At 44.4% G+C, this 17,234-nt stretch overlaps 1 protein-coding gene across 3 annotated transcripts; it reads left to right on the top strand.

Annotated features, from left to right (window-relative positions):
• Positions 1–973: 973 nt before the first annotated feature.
• On the top strand, positions 974–15,996 carry LOC132399722 (cytochrome c oxidase subunit 4 isoform 1, mitochondrial-like). Of its 3 annotated transcripts, none has more exons than XM_059980400.1 (5): positions 974–1,101; positions 5,325–5,415; positions 9,772–9,936; positions 10,532–10,663; positions 15,676–15,996. In XM_059980400.1, exons 2-5 carry the CDS (start codon positions 5,325–5,327, stop codon positions 15,810–15,812), a joined length of 525 nt encoding a protein of 174 aa, XP_059836383.1. In that variant the 5' UTR covers positions 974–1,101; the 3' UTR covers positions 15,813–15,996. The 3 variants fall into 3 exon arrangements, with proteins under 3 accessions (XP_059836383.1, XP_059836384.1, XP_059836386.1); XM_059980401.1 differs by having other exon boundaries at positions 1,034–1,096; XM_059980403.1 differs by lacking the exon at positions 974–1,101 and adding an exon at positions 1,126–1,274.
• Positions 15,997–17,234: the final 1,238 nt, after the last annotated feature.

Genomic DNA, 17,234 nt, shown 5'->3' with positions numbered 1-17,234 from the left:
CCCGTGATGGAGTTGGCTGAGTTTACAACCTCTTTCTAGAGCCTCTATAGCAGGCCGTAATACAAACAGATTCCACTCCATATCTGGGGCAATTTGTTGGTCTTTGGTGAAGGATTAAACCAAATTTGGGATTTTCAGGGGAAAAACATAACCCCCAAAGCTAAATGTACCCACATTCTCTCAACACATCAGTGGGTTCCTCGCATGGTTAGAAAATCACTTTCAGCACATCTACTCCTGAGAAGCATTGAAGGCAATATGGCATTATTGGAGGCAAAGCTCGAACCATTTGTCTGCTCAGCTAGATAGGAAGACTTTGTGGCGCTATCTTCAAGCACGGAAAAAAAGTGTTTCTGCTCAATCAAATTTGGGCGGGGTGGGGGGGGGGGGGTGCTGCGTGGACGACAGAAAATGTCCTCAGAAACAAGCAGCACCTGTGAAGAGACAAACTGGATTTAACATTTCAGGACGGATGACGATCGTTAAATTGTTTCTTTCCACGGAAGACACTACTGATTTTGGGAGTGTTCCCATTTTCCGTTTTTTTAAATTCACAATCTGTTGGTTCTCAACATTACTCAAGCCATTTATCAACAGTGACTGCAAACTAAATGCTATGTTGATTCTGATTTAACATTCCTCAGCACCCGAATCTGCCGGGTTAGGAGATGAGCTGAAAGTGAATGAGTGTTTTTTATATTGTTAGTGGGGGAGCGTCGATCTGCATGGATCCATGTAGCCCAAGCTCCATCCCGTCCCCATCCGGGTTTGTACAGCATCAGCAGCTCGGAGAAAGGCGAAGCAGCCGACGCAGCGACTGCGGCAGCGTTCCGACTCCGCCCCACGCTCTTGGTTCAACACCGGCTCGATGAACGTTCAGCCGTGTGGGGGAGGGTCTACAAACCGTGAACCCCTTCCCTCAGTATTATTGGTTCCTAATGTGGCGTTAAGAAGTGCGAGGTGAGTCGTTCCGTGGGAGGGGTGCCGAAGAGAAAAGTTTGAAGAAGTTTGGAAAAGTTTGTGATGGCAGCTCCCATGATGCCACGGTGACCCGGCGCTAGCCCCGCCCGCTGCCTGTGCATCCGGAGAGGAAGAGGTACGGTAAGTGGAGGGTAATTCGGTGCTTAGCCTGGAGCTGCTACCCCCTCACCCTACACTCCCCTTCCTCCTTTGTTTAAATCACGGGCGGAGCTGTGTCGGAGCGGCCGACTGTGACCTGCGCCACTGGCTCCTGGATCGCGGAGCTACCCCGGCCAAGGCCCGCAGCGCTGGAGGTCAGATCGGACGCGCTCCTTCCCCTCCCCCCTGAATAATGGTTCTCCTTTAATATACAAGTTAGAGTAGCAGTGAGTCAAGGAGAGTAGTTGAGGATAGTGAGGAGCGAACAGTGAGAGAATTGGGAAAGGGGATTTGGAGAAGATGAGAGGGAGATTAGACGGGGGAGGGAAGTGAAAGTAATGGTTGGAGGAAGAAGGGAACCAGGGAAAGACTGGGTGGGGAAGTTGGTGATGATGAAGGGGAGAGAGCTTGAGCAGCTGAGAGGAAATGAGGGAGAATTGCCGGTGAGCCAATTATTAGCAAGAAACATTGATACAGTGGGCAGCAGGCGTTTTTCCCTGGGGCGGAATTGGCTAATACGAGAGGGTATAATTTTAAGGCACTTGAGGGAGTGGGGAGTGTCGGGGTAGTTTTTTTGTAGACTGCGTGGAACGTGGAGGAGAGGGCAGATACATTGATCAACTATTTGATATGGACATGGATGAAAGAAAAATGGAAGGCTATGCGGAAGGGAAGTGTTACATTGATTCGCAGTAGGTTAAAACGTCGGTACTACGTCGTGGGCATATACTGCTGTATGTTTAGTGTAGAGCGGGTGAACAGGAGTAGAGGAGAGGTAAAGTGGGCTAAGGGAGGGAGTGCGCCGGGCTGTGGTGTGCTGAGTTTGGGCCTCGCTGCAGGGCACGAAATTGCAGCGCGCGGTAACTGAACTCGCAGCAGCTGAGCCACGGCAAGGTCGCAGCCGATGGGAACCTCGTGATCATTTGTCAATGGGCAAGAGTCTCACTTGGTACTAACTGTGCTTTCTGGTACAGTTACGTTGTCCCAGACGGCCGAACCGGTCGGGTTTAACCTTTTCTGTTTTCTCTTGTGTTTTTAAATTTCCTTGAGTTCGTGTTTATGAAATGTAGGGAGTGGGAAGGTGATTGATGGTAAGTTGACTGTGACACCAAGACTTGTAGGATATCCTGTTATAGGTGTAAGGAGAGAGTTAAATATAATATCTCCTTGGTATCTGCTGAAATATGTGTCAGAAGTCTGTCAGACAAAATGGTGTTAGTCTGCAATGTGGGAATGTTTTGAGAAAGTATAAGGGAATCCGTTTATGGTAATGTTTTGAAAACAGCTTGAGTACTAGTCTACAGCTCAGAGTAGATAATGGAGAAAAAACATGTTTCTCTGGAAGGGAAGATGATTCTGCAAGTGCATGTACCATATCACAGGAAAGTATTTGCGAAAGTGGTCTTGAAGGGTATAAAAAGGGGCAATTTCTTAGTGCAAAGGCGAATCTTTTCTTTGGTTGGGTTGCGACCAGTGCTAAGAGATGGAGACAAGGACACAGAGACTGCAAAATCTGTCGGACACTTGTACTTACCTCCAGCAGAATATTGTGTAGTGTAGCTTAGTGATTGGGTGATAAGTATTAGTTTTGTTTCTTTCTCTAAATCACAAATTCAAAGGTCCAATTTAATGTCAGGGAAATGTATACAGTATACATCCTGAAATGCTTTTTCTTTGCAAATATCCAGGAAACAGAGAAATGCCCCAAAGAATAATAAACAAATAAATGTAAGAACCCCAAATTCCCCCCCACCCAGCTCCCTTCCCTCCTGCGCGTAAGCAGCAGCGAGCAGTAATTCCCCCTCCTCCCACCAGCAGAAAATAGCAAGTGTTGGCACCCTCACCAAGCACTCAAGTGTGAGCAAAGCAATAGCAAAGACACAGACTTGCATTTACCCCAAAGACCCTGCATTACACCTGGCATTCGACATACCGCAGATTCTTTCTCCCTAATAAGGCGGAACAACGGCCAGTCCTGAACCCCAAGAAAGGGTCCCATTCCCGCAAAGGACCGAAGTCAACATGCAGCTCCAGGTCAGGGTCATCAAAAGAACACTGAAAGGGATAAATAAAGATACTAAAGATGGAAATAGAGCTGTTTCTGAAGATGCAAGAAAGGAGTCATCGTTTAGCGCCATCTTAACTTTGCTCATTAGTCATTTTTCTTTTTCTATATTTATTTTTTAATATATTTATAATATTTTCATTATACAGTTGGTAGGACTTGGCACAATGTTCTGCAAACAGCAGGAAGCTCCCCTTGACAGGACAGAGTTTAGGGTGCCAGGGTGGACATCCATTCAAAGTTCTCAAAATATTGCTGTAAACTTAGTGTGAGTACAGTCTGCAGCCCTGAGAGTAGGTAATTGGGAGAAAAGCCTTTGTCTGGGAAAGGGAAGATAATTCTGCAGGTGCTGATACTGCCTGTTACTGTTTCATGGGAAACTATTAGAGTAAGGGGTTTTGACGAGTATATAAAAAAAGGCTATTTCTTTGTGCAAGTGAGTGCAAGAAGGAGACATCACACTAAGTATCAGTATCAGACTAAGTATTGCTGTCCTAGCTTTCGGGGGTCCAACCCTAACACCCTTATTTTGATGGGATGTGGATCCTGATCCTGATCCCTTAGCCTTGCCAGATCCTTCTAACTTGGTGGTTTACTGGGTTTTGGCTTTGTCAGCCCATTGCATTAACCTGATATTCTGGTGTTCTTGGTGGCCATTCCTCCTGTTTGGGGAAACCCTGCATCATTTAACAAAGTGGCTAGTGTACCTGATATATCACCACTATTGCTCTCCATTTCGGCTCTCTAGCATGAAGGAGGGCTAAACATAAGTAACACATTGGCCATTTTCCAAAACCCATCAGTGTTGTCCGACTGCCCTGCCACCTGTGGGCACATTCTGTTTGTTGAACATTGTGCTGAATCCTGCCAAACTGCGCCAATTGTAAAATGAAAGACAAAAAAGAAAAAAATGGTTAATGGTGCAGTAAAAAAGACAAAAATAATACTCATCACCAAATCATCTACACAATGTTCTGCTGGAAAGAAGCACAAGTGTCCAATAGCTTTTGCTCTGCTTCTAGTTATCCTTGTTTATGTCTCTTGGCACTGGTTGCAACCCAACTGAAGAGAAGATTATCCCTTGCAAAGAAATGGCCTCTTTTTATACCATTCAAGATCCCTTGCTCGAAAATGTTCCCATGGGATAGTAACAGGCAATATGTGCGTCTGCAGAATCATCTTCCATTTTCTAGACAAACATATTTCCCTCCGTTATCTACTCAAATTTAACACTTCATGTACAGTCACCAGTCTGCTCCCAAACTTAGGAAGACCCACGGCAGGAGAAGTGCACAGTGAAATTTGTCGGTTTTCACAAGGTATTGATAAAAATCTGGGTCAGCAAAGATTGCAGGTCTATAAAAACCTGGTTAGACCATACTTGGAATATTGTGTTCATTTCTGGTTGCCTCATTATAGAAAGGATGCACCTTTAGAGGTGCAGAGGAGATTTATCAGCATGCTGGCTGGATTAGAGAACATGTCATATGAGGATAAGTTGAGTGAGCTAGGGTTTTTCCTCTTTGGAGCGAAGGAGGATGAGAAGGGACTTGATAGAGATGTACAAGATGATAAGAGTCATAGACTTTTACCTAGGACAGAAATGGCTAACATGGGGGGATGGGGAGGAGACCTGATTTTAAAGTGATCAGAGGAAAGTATGTGGGAGGATGTTAGAGGTACCTTTTTTTTTTACAGAGCGAGTGATGGGGGTGTGGAACACACACTGCTGGAGTGGTAGAGGCAGATACGTTAGGGCCGTTTAAGAAACTTAGACTCATAGATGAAAGAAAACGCGGGCTACGTGGGAGGGAAGTGTTAGATTGATCTTAGAGTAGGTTAAGAGGTTGGCATAGCATTGTGGGTTGAAGGGTCTGCGCTGTGCTGTAGTGTTCAGTGTCCATAGTGGTGGTTGTCTGTAAGGGCAAGCTCACAGCTCACCAAGGACAAGTCTCATGAAAAATGTGATTCAGCAATGAACAATATTTGGGAAGTAGAGTTGTAGAGTCTTGGCTGTCCAGTAGGAAAATTAACGAAATTCATCACTCTATCAGCTTTTAAACGATTCCCATTGAAACTCAATTCTTCACAGTTGTACTTAGAATGGACCTGTCTCTGTAACCAAATGTACTGTTTGCAGATGTTGGGGCTTTCTGTGTTTCGAGGGGCTAACCTCCTGAGGGCGCGGAGCCTATTATCAGCTGCTTGCGTTCGAGCGGTTCATGGACATGGTAAGCACTCTTGCATCCACACCACCACTGATTTCGAGTCACTGGAGTATGACCAGACCCGCAAGTTACAGATACTCTAGTCAATGGGGCCATTCAGGTAGTGAATAAACAATATAGCAAAAAGGGATGGAACACCACAGCAAAAAGGGATGGAACTATGGGATGAATTAGGGTGATAAAACTGCAGGGTTGTGATTGTTTGTGGTTCACTCAGTGAGTAGAGTAGCCATATGCCCAGTTGAGCCTGCTGCACATTAATTATGATCAGGGCTAATCCACCTCCGCCTACCTGCCCTTTCTCCATAATTGCCTTATCTCCTGTGCAAAAATCTATCTGTGTCTTCAATGTATTTAATGACGTGGCCTTTGCTGCTTTCCTGGGTGAAGAATTGCACAAATCTGCTGCTCTCTGCATCACTTCCAATACCAGTATATCTGTCCTCGAAACTCAGACCAGAATTGCACATAATACTCCCAAAATGAGATTTCACCAGAACCCTGTACAGTTGCAGCATAACCCCCTGCTCTTAAGTTCAGTCTCTCCAGCAGTGGAGGCCAACGGTAGCCTTGTGGTTAGTGTAACTCTACTACAGTGCCTGGACCTGTCTAAACAGTTTGTACATTCTCCCTGTGACTGAGTGGGTTTTCTCCGGGTGCTCTGTTTTCCTCCCACATTCCAAAGATGTGCGGGTTAGTAAGTGAAATGTGGCAGGACGGACTTATTGGGCCAGAAGTGCCTGTTAACTGTGCTGTATCTCTAAATACTAAAAAGGAAAAAATCTGTTTGCCATACTGACAACCAAGCTTTTATAATTCATACACAAGCACTCCCAAGTCCCTCTGCAAAAGTATGCTACAACAGTATTTCACAATTTAAATATTTGATCTACTTTTTGTTCTAAAGTGGATGTCTTCACATTTATCACCGTGGACTCCCGTCTGACAATCTCTTGCCCACTTACTCAACTTGTCTACATCTTTCTGCAGCCACTGCATAATTTGCTTTTCCACTCAGTCATCAAACTTAGAAGAGACCATAAACACAAAGTATGCTGCAGATGCTGGGGTCAAAGCAACATGTACAAACAAGCTGGAGGAACTCAGCAGATCGGGTGGAAACAAGCAGTCAACATTTTGGGCTGAGACTGAAGAGGGAGGGGGCAGGGACTCTAAAGAAGGTGCGGAGAGGGTGGGAAGGAGAAGGCTGGTAGGTGCCAGGTGAAAAACCAATAAGAGGAAAGATCAAGGGGTAGGGGAGGGGATAGGCAGGAAAGGTGAAGAAGGAATGTAAGGGGAAAGCACTATGGGTAGTAGAAAAAGGCAGAATCATGAGAGGCAGCTGGAGGAAGAGGCAGAGTGAAAGTGGGATGGGGGGAGGGAGAGGGAGGGAATTACCGGAAGTTGGAGAATTCGATGTTCATACCAAGGGGCTGGAGACTACCCAGACGGCGGTATATGAGGTGTTGCTTCTCCAACCTGAGTTTGGCCTCATCATGGCAGTAGAGGAGGCCATGTATGGACATATCCAAATGGGAATGTGAAGCAGAGTTTAAGTGGGTGGCAACCAGGAGATCCTGTCTGTTGTGGCGGACGGAGCGGAGGTGCTCGACGAAGTGGTCCCCCAATCTGTGTTGGGTCTCACCAATGTAGAGGAGGCTATTCCGGGAGCACCAGATGCAATAGATGACCCCAACAGACTCACAAGTGAAGTGCTGCCTCACCTGGAAGGACTGTTTAGGGCCCTGAATGGTGGTAAGAGAGGTGCAGGGACAGGTGTAGCACCATTGCAGGGATAAGTGCCCGGTGGGAGATCTGTGGGGAGGGACGTGTGGACCAAGCAGTCGCAGAGGAAACGATCCCTGCGAAAAGTGGAGAGGGGTAGAGAGGGAAAGATGTGCTTAGTGGTAGGGTCCTGTTGAAGGTGGCGGAAGTTGCAGAGGATACTATGCTGGATCCAGAGGAGGCCAGACCCCACCAGTCTCCAGCCCCTTGGCATGAATATTGAATTCTCCAACTTCTGTAATTCCCTCTCTCTCTCTCCCTTCCCCCATCCCAGTTTCATTCTGCCTCCTCCTCCAGCTGCCTATCACCTCTCCCATGATTCTGCCTTTTGCTAATACACATAGTGCTTTCCCTTTACATTCCCTCTTCACCTTTCCTGCCTATCCCCTCCCCTACCCCTTGATCTTTCCTCTTGCTGGTTTTCACCTGGTACCTACCAGCCTTCTTCCCACCCTTCCCCCACTTTCTTTATAGGACCCCTGCCCCCTCCCTCTTCAGTCCTGACGAAGGGTCTCAGCCCGAAATGTTGACTGCTCATTTCCACGGATGCTGCCCGACCTGCTGAGTTCCTCCAGCTTGTTTGTACGTGTTGATTAGAAGAGGCCATGCTCTCTTCTCACTGCAGCCTTCGGGAAAGAGGTATAGAAGCTCCAAGAAGCATACCAGCAGGTTCAGGAACAGTTCTTCCCCCTCAACCATCAGGCTGCTGAACTATAAGTGGATAACTTCACTCCTCCCCAACACTGAACTGATTCCACAACCTTTGGACTCACCTTGGAGTCTATAGCTCACGCTCTCAATATTTATTATTAGCTTTTTTTTGTATTTACACAATTTATTGTATTTTGCAAGTTGGTTGTCTGCTTTTGCAATCTTTTAAAATTGATTGTGTTGTGTTTCTTTGTATTTGCTGTGAATGCCTGCGAGAAGATGAATCTCGGGGTAGTATATGGTAGCAAATGTGATAATAAATTTACTTTGAACTATGAGAATATGGTGAATCTGTGGAATTCATTACCACAAATGACTGTGGGGTCTGAGCCATAGGCTATATTTAAAGCAGAGGATGATAGGTTCTTGATTGGGAAGGGTGTCAAAGGTTACAGGAAGAAAGCAGGAGTACGAGGTTGGGGGGGGAGTAAATCAGCCATAATCAGATAACAGATGGGCTGAATGGCCTGATCTGCTGTTCTGTCTTATGATCTGGTAACTGAATGTGGGAAAGTCAGACCAGTGCCAGGGAAGGGCAGCTTACCTGATTCACTCTTGACAGATGTGGCCACCACTTGGCGATACACTTTGTTGTGACTAATCCTGATAAATACTGAATATCACCCTGCGATCAGCTGTTGGAGTGCTGGCTTTGATTTTACCCCCTTCCTATACGCCTGATTGAAGCAAGTCTACCTCCAGAACATCTACTTTTCCAAGGTCTACACTTGCTTTCATTTACAATTTGAGTTCAGTGAGGGGTATTTTTACTGTGGAGCAACATGTCATTAGTAATACAGAGCTATGAAGGTACAGCACTGCCCAGTTACAGGACAGAGTGGACACAAAGTAAAGCTTCAGCTGCCCTATTACAAATTCTAAAATAATTTGTGTATGTAAAAGTGTTAATTTTGGAAATCAGAAGTAAAACAGAAAATGCTGGAAATACTTGGTAGGTCAGACAGCATCTATAGAAGAGAAACAGTTAATAGAATGATTACAGTTGTCCCTTGGTATCTGCGGTGGATTGGTTCCAGGATCCACCGCGGATACCAAAATCCACGGATGCTCAAGTCCCTTATATAAAATGGCATGGTATTTGCATATAACATACGCGCATTCTCCCATATATTTTAAATCATCTCTAGATTATTTATATCTAATACAATGTAAATGCTATGTAAATAGTTGTTATACTGTATTGTTTAGGGAATAATGACAAGAAAGAAAGCCTGCACATGTTCAGTACAGACGCAACCATCGTAGCTCTTCTGGGAACACTGATGCTGCCTCAGCATCAGCCAATGCCGATTCTCCAGTGATCTTAAAGTTCTTGAGGCTGTAGCACTTTACATAGCTAGCTAGCTATCCCTTACTAGCCTTAAACTCCTTCCTCTCACTCACAACACAAGTAGCAAATGAACGAGATGGGAGGCAAACAATGCTGGAGAGAGACTGAGGATCTGTGAAATGGCGGGAGGTTAGAGCAGGGCATGCCTACACATCAGTTCATTCGCGTGGATTCAGCATTGTACTCGATGCGCGGCAAATTCATGTTTTGCTTTTTGGAACTTTTTTGGAATATTTTCGATCCGCGGTTGGTTGAATCCAAGGATACTGAGGGCCTGCTGTATTTGAAAAAGCACTTCTGCTTACTCCAGTGGGGTAGGTTTTCAGTTCATCAGTGCAGTTTCCCTCCAGGATGGGATCGTGGTTGGAACAATTATAGTCTGTGGATGGAAGAAACACAGAGCACAAGGCAGACAGTAACAGAGAATGAGACGAGACCACCATAGACTGTTAGATAGAGGGTGGGACTTGCTGTGTATGGTACACTAACATCTTTGCACATTATTATTTCAGAGATTGTTAAACAGGAAGACATGTCACTGCCGATGTACTGTGACAGGAAGGATACACCACTCCCCGATATTCCCTACTTTACAAAGTTGAGTGCAGAGCAGAAGGCCCTGAAAGAAAAAGAGAAGAGCTCGTGGACAGATCTGACCAATGAAGAGAAAGTCGCATGTAAGAGAAGCTGAGCCACGTGGCAAATGACTTGAGATTCACTCCACAAATGTGGGGAGGGTCATTCTGCCTATCCTGGGTAGAGCAGATGCCTAAACTGCAGTTGAGAATGAAGCTAATGTTCAGTTCTGGAGTGTGTTGGCGTGCCCACTGGGACCCAGAGTTGCAACATCCCCAGATTATAAAGGCTCAGAAATCGCCTGGTCCCTTGATCTCAGCAGGATTCAACAGTGCATCAGATGAGCAGGCTAAACTGTTTTTATGACTCAGTTGTGGGTCTGTTGGTGATGTCATTATCGTTTCTGGGTTAGGGAAGATGGGGAGACTTCACACACCAAATTGTGCAGTTTCTCCTGGGAGGGAGGGAAGCCTTGGGTAAGGTTGGGTCCATCAGTGAAACAGCAGGGAGCCGTGTTGAGGAACGACCTCAAACTTATAATGATTTTTAAAGACTGACAATGGCCCCTTGAATCCTCACAGTTCTTTGCAGTTCAGAAAATGGATCTTTTTTATCCCAAAAAACTAATTAGTCACGAAGAGGAGGGTTTCAATTCAGTTGATTCATTACTGACTGACTGTTTTTGTTTTACTTTAGTGTATCGTATTGCTTTCAACCAGACCTATACGGAGATGAACAAAGTGAGCAATGAGTGGAAGTCCGTGATAGGTGGTGTGTTTGTTTTCATCGGAGTCGCTGGCCTGATCGTGTTGTGGCAGCGGCACTACGGTGAGTGGGCCCCCTTCTGCCGTAAGCAGACTTTACAGATTTCAAGATTAATTGGGAGAAGTAGAATTTTTCACTCTGACTTGCTTGGTGACAGGTTCAAGCACTAGGCCATGTATGGCGCTGACAGCTGCCAACTGTGGCTTCAGAATCTGCCTGTGGTTTGGGATTGAGTGCTCTTCAGTTTCTGTTTGAGGATGTCTAATCAGTGTATAGTTGAAAGTGCTTGCTCACTCTCAACTGAGATCGTGAACTGAAGCCCCACTTTGGCACAGAATCCAGGCATTGTCAAAGCTCTGCTTGTAAACCAAGGGAGTTCCTCAGTGGGCGCAAATAATTTCTTGTTTAAAGGCAGCGTGGCTCTTCTTTCAACCAGCCTCTCACTGATCTGGTTGTTTTGTCATTGATAATAGTATCATCCTGGTGAGTGAAGGAGAAACTTCAGTTTTTCCTACTTAACTACAAGAACTGTAATTAATTGATCAGATCAGGGGGGTGAGGGAGATTGTCATGGGAGAGTCCCCTCGAAGACACTGTGCCCCATGTATTCTTTGTTGCTGTGCTAGTAATCCTGTGTATCCTGTCCCCTAACACCACCAAAGACTGACTGTTTCCACATGGATCTAGAAAGACCCCTCCTTTATTGTTAAACTGCCTTGCTAATGTCCAGTTCTAAATCTGCAGAAATATTCGTGAAGTAAAATTTGGAATAAACAAAAGCCATTATTTTTTGGCCACAAACCCCATTGATTCTCTAGTAAACTTAGAGTCTAGACCATCCCCCAAAACACAGTTGAACCAAACTCTTTGGTAGCTTGGTATTCTATTCAATTCAGAACCAAGCCATTCTCATTATCGACACTGTTGTCGTCCATACTTACAGCATCGCCCATCAATCCTGTCCAGGCTCTGTCTGGAGGCCTGTGACCAGTGGTATGTTGCAGAGATCCATGCTGGGTCCATTTTCTGTTTTGTCACCTCTGTCAACAGTCTGGGTGGTAATGTAAATCAGATCAGCAAATTTGTGGATGACACCAAGAGTTGGGGCATAGTGGACAGTGAGGAAGGCTGTCAAAGCATGCAGTGGGATCTAGAAAAATTGGCTGAAAATTGGAAAATGAAATGGCACATTGGCCTTCATTAATCAAAGTATCAAGTACAGGGGTTGGGATGTTGAGGATGTATAGGATATTGGTGAGACCCAAGTTGGAGTATTGTGTGTTGTTCTGGTCACCTACTTGTAGGAAAGATATCAATAAATTGAAATAGTACAGAGAAAATTTACAAGGATGTTGCTGGGACTTGAGGACCTGAGTTGTAGGGAAAGACTGAATAGGTTAGGACTTTATTCCTTTGGAGCATAGGAGAGTGAGGTTTTTCCCACTGAGGTTGGGTGAAACTAGAACTAGAGGTTAGAAGTAAGGGTGAAAGGTGAATTGTTGAAGGGAACCTCTTCACTTGGGTGGCGTGCGTGTAGAATGAGCTGCAGTGGAAGTGGTGGATGTGGATTCTATTTCAACATTTAAGAGAAGTTTGGATAGGTATATAGATGGGAGGGTTTGGAGTACTTTGGTCCAGATGCAGATTGATGGGAGAAAGCAGAATAATAGTTCTTCCGTGGACTAGATGAGCCAAAGGGCCTGTTTCAGTATTGTATTGCTCCGACTCCTTTCTTTCTAAAACCTTCACCATAAAACTTAGTATTCCAGTGCTTTCCTGGCCAGGCTGTCACCCAGCGTCCCGTGTAGACTTGAAGAACAGAACAGCACAGAAAGAGGCTCTTTGGCTTATCTAGTCTTTGCTGAACCATTTGAATTCCTACTCCCATTGACCTGCACTGGGACTGTAACCCTCCAAACCCCGACTGTCTGTGTACCTATCCAAACTTCGCTTAAACAGTGAAATCAAGCTCGCATGCACCACTTGCGCTGGCAGCCCATTCTACACTCTCACAACCCTCTGAATGAAGAAGATTCCCTTCATATTCCCTTAAACTTTTCACCTGTAACCCATGACCTCTAGTTGTTGTCCCACCCAACCTCAGTGAAAAAAGCCTGTTTGCATTTATTTACCCTATCTATACCCCCCATAATTTTGTATACCTCTATCAAGTCTCCTCCCAGTCTTGTGTTCCAAGGAATAAAGTCCTATCCTTTCCTTAAAACTCACTCCCTCCAACCCAGCAACATCCTTGTAAATGTTCTGTATTTTTTTAAACCTTATTTGCATCTTTCCTGTAGGTACATGACCAAAACTGTACACAATACTTCAAATTAGGCCTCACCAATGTCTTGTAGAACTTCAACATAACATTCCATCTCCTATACTCATTATTTTGATTTATGAAGGCCAATGTGCCAAAAGCTTTCTTTACAACTTTCTTTAAATTCCATCTACCATTTTTCCAGCTGGTCCAGATCCCACTGCAAGCTGTTACAGTCTTCCTTGTTGTTGACTGCACCCCCAGTCTTGGTATCATCTGGAAATTCTAGCGAAGTGTCTCAGATTATAATTGGGTTTATTCTCACTGATAAAAGCCATGGAATTTGCTGTTTTGTGGCAACAATATAATGCAAACATGACAAATTACTAATTTGCAATAACAATAAGTAGTGCAAGAGGAATAGTGAGATTTGGTTTATTGAATGTTCAAAAGTCGTATGGTAGAGATGAAACAATTGTTAAAGCATTGAGTGTGTGTCTTCAGGGTCCTGTACTTCCTCACTGATGATAATGAGAAGACAGCATGCCCTAGATGTAAAGGTCTGAAACATTAACTCTCTGTTCACAGATGCTGCCTGTCTTGTGATGTTTCTAGTAGTTTTGCTTTTTTAGCCTCTCTATTGCATGAGTGCTGTGCAGCAACACAGTGTCTCGTGATGACTTGTTACATAGTCAGGTGACACTGTCTGGTAATGAACTTACTGCTGGTTTTCTCATGACGGCTGTTTTTTTGCCAAGTGTCTGGTTCTCATTTGTATATCTCTCAGTATTGCTCTATGTCTCTTCAAGTGTCACCATTGATTCTGGCTAATTCAAGATTGAAAATGACCAGATTAACTATCGTTGATTAAATTTCTATATTGCCTGGGCATACCCTATGTTCGTTCATACACCATGGAATTGAAATTCTCTAAACTGCTTGGGTTGTGTTCTGCCTAGAGGTTAGGCAGGTTGTTGGTGTTAACAAACATTACAGTGCAGTTTCCTACAATGATTGGATCATCACTGATCGCAGTTGGCACCTGCAGTAGCTCCTGTGCATTGCCAACTACAGGGTGCTGTGGCTCCTTTCTCAAACCATTGATTTGGTATCCTTAACTGGCTCTAAAATTGTGAAAACTCTGAAATGAAATTAGCAAACGGAATGTCTAATCTCACCACTTAAATGAAGATTAGTGACTTCTTTCCAATAATGAGGGCACTGCAGCTGCCAGCCAAGGCTGGTGTAAAGGTGAATGGCCAGGTCTGATGTGTAGCTGCTCTTTCCCCCCCCCCCCCCCCCCCCCACCCCCACTCACCATTCACACAAGCCTTAGTGGCAAGGCCAGGGGGTGGAACAATATGTGCTTTTGACCTCAGCACGTTCCCTTTGGGGCTGTCATTTGTTGTCAATGGGCCTGTTGTCTAAACATTCCATTCAAGATTGCTTCATTTAATCTAGGTTTCCAACCCACAAATTTGGCTGGTGGGCATTTAGTTAGCAATTCCTGCTGTTATATCTTCACATTTACTCCTGTGTTAACTGGTGGCCTGTAAAACACCTTGCATATTAATGTTGTTATTCTGGTTCCACACACTGGTAGAAGCTAACCGTGTCTGGTTAAGACCTCTATCTAACATTACTTTTAACTGCTGTTGTTCTCACTGCCATGTTATTAGCCTCTGACAGGGGACTGGGAATTGAGGGGCATTTGTAGGTTGGATCATCCTTGCCATTGTTGCTCTTACTGTTTACAAATGCTTAAGACGAAGGCTATGGCTCTGACATTCTCCCTTGGCTTATTTACTGTGGCTGGCACCAATGTGACTCAGGCCAAGAAAATGCTGCCAGTGCTGAAAATTAGAGATACTTGGGTTGGGCAGTAATTGTACAGGGAGAAACTGTTCATACTTCAGATCATTAGATCGTTGCAAGTGCTTTAAATTGCAAAGCGGGTGTGAGTTTTGTCTTTTGTCCTCATTTACTCTCTTAGCATATCAAGAATCAGGTTTATTGCACTTAGATTAGTCATGAAATTTGTTTTGTGAAACAAGTTCAGTGCAGGCATAACAAGTTAGCATAAAAGTAAAGTGCAAAAGAGAAATACGAAGTAGTGTTCATAAACTATTTGGAGATCTGATGGCAGAGTGGAAGAAGCTGTTGAGTGTGGATTTTTGGGCTACTGTACCATCTCCGTGATGGTAGTAATGGGAAGAGGGATGTCCTGGAGGGCAAGGGTCCTCAATGATGGTGAATGGCTAAGCGTACAACCCTCTGAAGCCACTTATAATCCTGTGTATTGGAGCAAAAGTATGTTTGGCCCCATTCTGAGTTGTAACCATTGTTGTAAGAGCAAAATACTGGACCTGTTACATCCAAAACAAAGCAAGGCATTCTTGGCAAACTGCTTATGTGTAAATTGAACTAGTTTTTGTGTGTCAGGCTATTTCTTCCCCATGCCAGTCCAACATTAACTTACATATCACTGATTCCTTAGATATGTACAGCATGACAGCACAAACAGGTACTTTGGCCCATCTTGTCATGCCTAGTCCCATTGACCTGTACCTGTCCTGAGAAATGATCACCTGACATCAGGGCTGCTCCAGTCTCTGCAAACTTTCTGTAGCCTAACTTATTTTTTAAAAAAAAAATACTTCTCCCCCAAAATGCTTCCAGTGATCTCATTTAATAGATCTTCCTGGAATGGTAGCTCTTTCCCATTTCTTCGGTGGCTGGCGGGTGATGGTGTTGGGTGAAAGCTGTGCGATTCTTGCTATGGATTAATTACACTTTCCTGTTTATCATTCAGTTTATCCTGATCAACCACAAACCTTCAGCTTGGAGTGGCAGGAAAAGCAAGCCAAGAGAATGTTGGACATGCAAATAAATCCTATCGAGGGATTTGCCTCCAAATGGGATTATGAGAAGAACGAGTGGAAGAAGTGATCATTTTCAGTCCAGCGCCCAACAGATCCGCACTCACCACTGGAACTGTTCTAAATGGCCAACCTCCATCCTGTCAGTTTCAAAGTAAAATGTAAAATAATCACAAATGTCCTAAGCAGTATTTAAATACTGCAAAGTCATAGCATTTATAATGCAACTTATAATAAAGGTTGCTCTTATAAAATACTGTTGTTGAAGTATGATAAATATCACCAGCATGAGTCACTGAATGGATGTTATCAAAGAATTAAAACAGCCCTTCTTGGTAGAGTATCCGTGAACTTGCACTTTCCATTTATACATGGACACAGTAGTAGGTGGACTCTGAGGTATGACTATTTTAGGCATAAGACTTTGGAGCAGAATTAGCCCAATTGGCCCATTGTATGCTTTGCTATCCAATATTGCCTGTTTTATTATCCCTTTCAGCCCCATTCCCTTTCCTTCTCCCCATAACCTATGACATCCTTACTAAACCTGTCAACCTCCTCTTTAATTACACCCAATCACTCGGCCTCCACAGCCGTTAATGGCAATGCATTCCAGATTCAGCAGCCTCTGGCTAAATAAATTCCTTCTCATCTTTTTTAAAGAGACATCCTTGCATTCTGAGATTGTGCTCCCTAATCCTAGATTCCCCCCACTGTAGGAAACATTCTCTGCAGGACTTTCAATGAGATTCCACTTTTTCTCTTTCCCCTCCCCCCCCCCAATCATAAACTCTGTAAGTATAAGCCCAGAGCCAACAAGCACTCTTTCTATGTAAATGTGAACCTGGCATAAATTAACTGCTCCAACAGTCCACCTGTGACACAACTGTCACCAAGCTATGCTCACTCTGCTGGGGGCCATCATAATCCTCCAGAGAGAATCAAATTACATGTTGAAATGTCGACTCTATTCCTTTCCATCGGTGCTGTCTGACCTGTTGAGTTCTTGTGTGTAACTTTTAAAAAAATCTGTTATTGAAAATATGGGGTGTTATAGAAAGGCCTGATGGAATGAATTGGAACTACAAGCCAAATGGACTCTTTCATCTATGAAAAGCAAAAGGCCAGAGGTATGGGTGCTGCAATTGGTTTCTTGGATAAAGGAGCCAGGATCCCTCCTTCAGATTGTGATTGCCCAGGTTGTGCTGTACCCAGGTACAGCAGCAGGCCTAATAATGCCACAACAGTTATAATTGGTTGTAGACAGGTCATATTCTGCAAGGATGTCAGCGATTAGTGGTGTACCTCAGGTATCTGTTCTGGGACCCTTTCATGATTTTTATAAATGACCTGGATGAGGAAGTGGAGGGATGGATTAATAAGTTTGCTGATGACACAAAGTTGGAGGTGTTATGGATAGTGTGGAGGGCTGTCGGAGGTTACGGCGGGACATTGATAGGATACAAAACTGGGCTGAGAAGTGGCAGATGGA

The sequence above is a fragment of the Hypanus sabinus genome, chromosome 9, assembly GCF_030144855.1.
Source record: "Hypanus sabinus isolate sHypSab1 chromosome 9, sHypSab1.hap1, whole genome shotgun sequence".
NCBI classification, from domain to species: Eukaryota; Metazoa; Chordata; class Chondrichthyes; order Myliobatiformes; family Dasyatidae; genus Hypanus; species Hypanus sabinus.
Note: the sequence above shows the minus strand (reverse complement) of the source record. Positions and strands in the feature narration are given on the sequence as shown.

Excerpts from the sequence above, each read along its gene's own strand:
- LOC132399722 (XM_059980400.1), top strand. The coding sequence starts at position 5,325 with ATGTTGGGGCTTTCTGTGTTTCGAGGGGCTAACCTCCTGAGGGCGCGG. Across the intron at positions 5,416-9,771 it reads TCGAGCGGTTCATGGACATG|AGATTGTTAAACAGGAAGAC; the intron begins GTAAGCACTCTT and ends TTATTATTTCAG. Across the intron at positions 10,664-15,675 it reads GTTGTGGCAGCGGCACTACG|TTTATCCTGATCAACCACAA; the intron begins GTGAGTGGGCCC and ends TTTATCATTCAG.